This window comes from Plectropomus leopardus, unplaced genomic scaffold (genome assembly GCF_008729295.1).
Source record: "Plectropomus leopardus isolate mb unplaced genomic scaffold, YSFRI_Pleo_2.0 unplaced_scaffold12363, whole genome shotgun sequence".
Taxonomy (NCBI): domain Eukaryota; kingdom Metazoa; phylum Chordata; class Actinopteri; order Perciformes; family Serranidae; genus Plectropomus; species Plectropomus leopardus.
In genome coordinates, this window is record NW_024613130.1 from 1 (window position 1) to 3575 (window position 3575).

Sequence of the window (3575 nt, forward strand, 5' to 3'; positions counted from 1 at the left end):
AATCGCCTCTTTTCATCGATTTCTTGTGATTCTCAAAGATGAAATTTCATTGAACTTTGTCCTCAGAGAATGCCTCCATGCCCACAATTTATCACAGACAAAAACACTTCAAGTACGACGGTCAACTAACCTGTTTTTGTGCCAAGCAAGTACACTTAAAGCTCAGGCAAGAGGCAGCCGAGACGCCCTCATTTGCTGTTATTTCCGTATTCTCCTATTAATGAGGTCGAATGAATGGCTTCTAGTCTCATTTTTGTCCAGACAGATTGCCTTCCCTCCGCTCTACCTTGATGTACCTTGATGTACCTTGATGTACGGTAATTCATCTCAAGTGGCCGGTGGAAATGAAATTGGGTCTCAAGAAGACACAGAAATATGACTGTAATGGAAAAAGCCTCCCACTCAAGGCTCTGTTACTGTCTGCTTCAGTACATCCTGATTCCCTGGCTCCAGGTGTGCTGCTGTAATAGATTTTTTTTTTTTACCCAAGAGGAACTGAGCCCACTCAAGGCTATCATCGACTCTCGAGCCAAAAAACACCATATTAACCGCTGTCTCCTCTATCCCCTGTCGATATTACATATGGTCCGTGCAGTTTACACACGTGTTTGTGTGGACGTGACTGTGTTTAAACCTGTGTGTTTACAGGTGCTGCTGTGTTTCTCTCGAGATACCGCCGTCTTGGATCACTTCAAGTACAACAGTGCCACTCCTCCCAAATCCTTCATCCAGGGTGAGATGATGTGGCCTTCACCAAGGACACACACAACATCACATGAACTCAACGCAACGTCTGCACACAGATACCTGTGCCCTGACGTTACACAAGTGATAAAGAAACCCACACGGTCATGCAGGTTTGTGTTATTAACGGATCTGTGTGTGTGTCTAACAGGGAAGGGAGGAGATGAGGAGTGTGCCGTTGTTTATCCTCCCAACGGTGAGCCTGCAGCTTTACATTCACATCCTGTTATTCGTATATAAACTGATACAGAGGAGCAAATTAAGGGGACAAATAAAACATTTAAAAGATTTGGCCAGTTTGCGTGCTACTGACATTGCACAAAAATCTGTGAAGCATCGACTTTTGTTATGTGAACAGACCCAGAATTACACCATATCGCACATCCCTAATTTTCAGTCATTTTCTTACTTACTCACACATAATTTTAGTTATCTCGTTTAAAGACTAAAATGTGTGCTGCTTCTCTACATTGATAATGACAATAAATGTTTGTGTATTAACTTGACTGACTGAAAAATCTAATTTGCACAGGTGTCATTCCTTTTCATGGGTTTTCAATGTACGGTGAGTAAAATTTACCTGTTAGTTCTCACAATAAACACTGCAAGAGCAAAATACAACAAAGTGTGTGTGTGTGTGTGTCTGTGTGTCTGTGTTTGTCCCACAGTGGCGCCTTTGTGTTTCTTGTACAACGAGCCATCCAAGCTGTACAGCGTTTTCAGGGAAATGTACGTCCGCTACTTCTTCAGGTTACACTCCATCTCCTCCTCTCCCTCGGTGAGCCCGCCGCCAAATGTCAAATATTGCGTGATGTGTGTTGTGTGTTTGTGTGTTTGTGTGTACCTTCATGCATGAGCTTAACTTGTGCTCATGTGTGCCCCTGCAGGGCATCGTGTCTTTGTGCCTGCAGTTTGAGCGGCTGCTCCAGACCTACCTGCCTCAGCTCTTCTACCACCTTCGACAGATCGGGGCGCAGCCGTGAGTAACCTGTGATTCTTTATATAATGCTGCCAAACACTTCAAATAATCTGATCCTGTCAGTGGCAAAATCAATTTTAGCTGATGTAAAATGACAAATGCCCCAAGTGGTTACATTGCAGCTTACTCGCTGTTCATGTCTACAGTAATACTGGACCATTTTCAAAAAAACTGTTGTTTCCATTATTCACTTGTACACAAAACATGTTATTTTGTAAAGAAGTAATTCCTCCAAATACATTATTTATCTGCTCAAAACAATGATAAAAGTGATTTTACAAAAGAGCCCAAAATTGCAGTGTAACAGTGGTGCAGTGTGTTGTGCATGCTTTCTTTGTAATTTCAAGCACCATTCCTGAAGTGACATTTTTACATGATGAAGTGTCATTTCCATGGAAACTGGCTGTCCTGAATAACTTGTTCTTCCTGCACATGTGCCTGTCAGCGGCGATGAACCTAAAAGACTTCAACGTCATGAAGGAATGATCAGTACGCTTGTCTCTGTAACAGCATTTTTATCTTGTCAAATCATCTTGAGTCCTTTATGCAGCTGCACAAGTTGGCTAAGTGGCCATAAAAGAGAGATTTTCTTTTAAAATGTTGATACACTATCTCTTTATTTCTCTCCATTATCTTAAAACTCAATTATATATATACATTTTTTATGGCATAGGAGTTACTTACACTCTGTCCACACGTTTTATTTCTGTAATGAGCTGCTGCCATCTTGTGGTGAGGTACTGAAATCACAGCGTGAGAATTGAGACGTGATGGTCCTGTCCTCAGGTTGCGTATTGCCTTCAAGTGGATGGTGCGGGCCTTTTCTGGTTATCTGTCCACCGACCAGCTGCTTCTTCTCTGGGACCGAATCCTGGGATACGATTCACTGGAGGTGGTGGCAGGTAACAGCTGTTTCACTCACGCTCAGCTGCAAACTCTAATTTAAGATAGACCTTAATAATGTCTTAAATCAGTCTTTTAAAAGACTGAAAACTCAAAGACAAAGGTAGTTGGACGTTATGAATCATTTTGTTCTGATGTTGCATTGCAAAATCTCAAAGTAGCTGCTTTTATTTATTTATTTTTTAGTTTAAATATCTGACAGAAGGCCTCCTGCATTAACCTCTTAACCTATAATCCTCTGCATCACTTGCTTCTCTTATCTTTTTCTATCTTAACTCACTTTTTTTCTCATATTTCCCCATCCTCCGACTGCCCCCTCCACAGTCCTCGCAGCCGCTGTGTTTGCCTTCCGCGCCGAGAACCTGATGGAAGTGACGTCACTGGCCTCCGCTGAGGTATGTCCGTCTCACATACGACTCGTGTACGTGTGTGTGTTTGAAATCTCTCCCTGTCCCCCACATACTCCTGGATGGCCGTAAATAGCCGTTGATGAGCAGCCAGTACCAGTAACCCAGTCTTCTGCATGCGCATGTCTGAAAAAAATGGCTGGATAGACACTTAAGAACCCAGTTACCCCTCCCTGCGCACCGTCCCGCCACCACTCAGTATCCCGACGCCATTTCCACTGAAAAAGAACAAATCTGTTGTTTAAAGAAAGCCATAATAGATCTTTGTGTGCAGAATCAGGTTTATAACTTTGGATTAGGGCTGCACGATCATGCTAAAATGTAAATCACAATTTTTCTACAGAAGAATTGAGGTCATGATTTTCTCACATGATCCCTAATTTTTCAACAAAAAAATATCCAGTTTTTGCTGCTTCACAACACGTGTTTATCTTTGGTTATAGGCAGGGTTGGTATGGTCATGAAAACCCAGTGATTATTTCTGTTTTTATTGGCTTGATAAAATTTTAATTTTTTTTACAAACCCGTGCGAAGGCCTGTTT

At 42.1% G+C, this 3575-nt stretch overlaps 1 protein-coding gene across 1 annotated transcript; it reads left to right on the plus strand.

The window, feature by feature from the left end:
* Nucleotides 1–46: 46 nt before the first annotated feature.
* LOC121963750 (TBC1 domain family member 19-like) lies at nt 47–3214 on the plus strand. The gene is made up of 7 exons (XM_042514002.1): nt 47–733; nt 896–940; nt 1277–1309; nt 1413–1522; nt 1632–1723; nt 2510–2625; nt 2951–3214. The coding sequence occupies exons 1-7, from the start codon at nt 376–378 to the stop codon at nt 3103–3105; spliced, it is 909 nt and encodes a 302-aa protein (XP_042369936.1). The 5' UTR covers nt 47–375; the 3' UTR covers nt 3106–3214.
* The last annotated feature ends 361 nt before the right edge of the window (nt 3215–3575 follow it).

What these genes read in the sequence shown, in the direction of transcription:
- LOC121963750 (XM_042514002.1), top strand. Translation starts at nt 376, where the DNA reads ATGACTGTAATGGAAAAAGCCTCCCACTCAAGGCTCTGTTACTGTCTG. An exon ending in CGACAGATCGGGGCGCAGCC is followed by an intron (nt 1,724 to 2,509) that starts GTGAGTAACCTG and finishes TCCTGTCCTCAG; the next exon opens with GTTGCGTATTGCCTTCAAGT. An exon ending in TTCACTGGAGGTGGTGGCAG is followed by an intron (nt 2,626 to 2,950) that starts GTAACAGCTGTT and finishes CCCCCTCCACAG; the next exon opens with TCCTCGCAGCCGCTGTGTTT.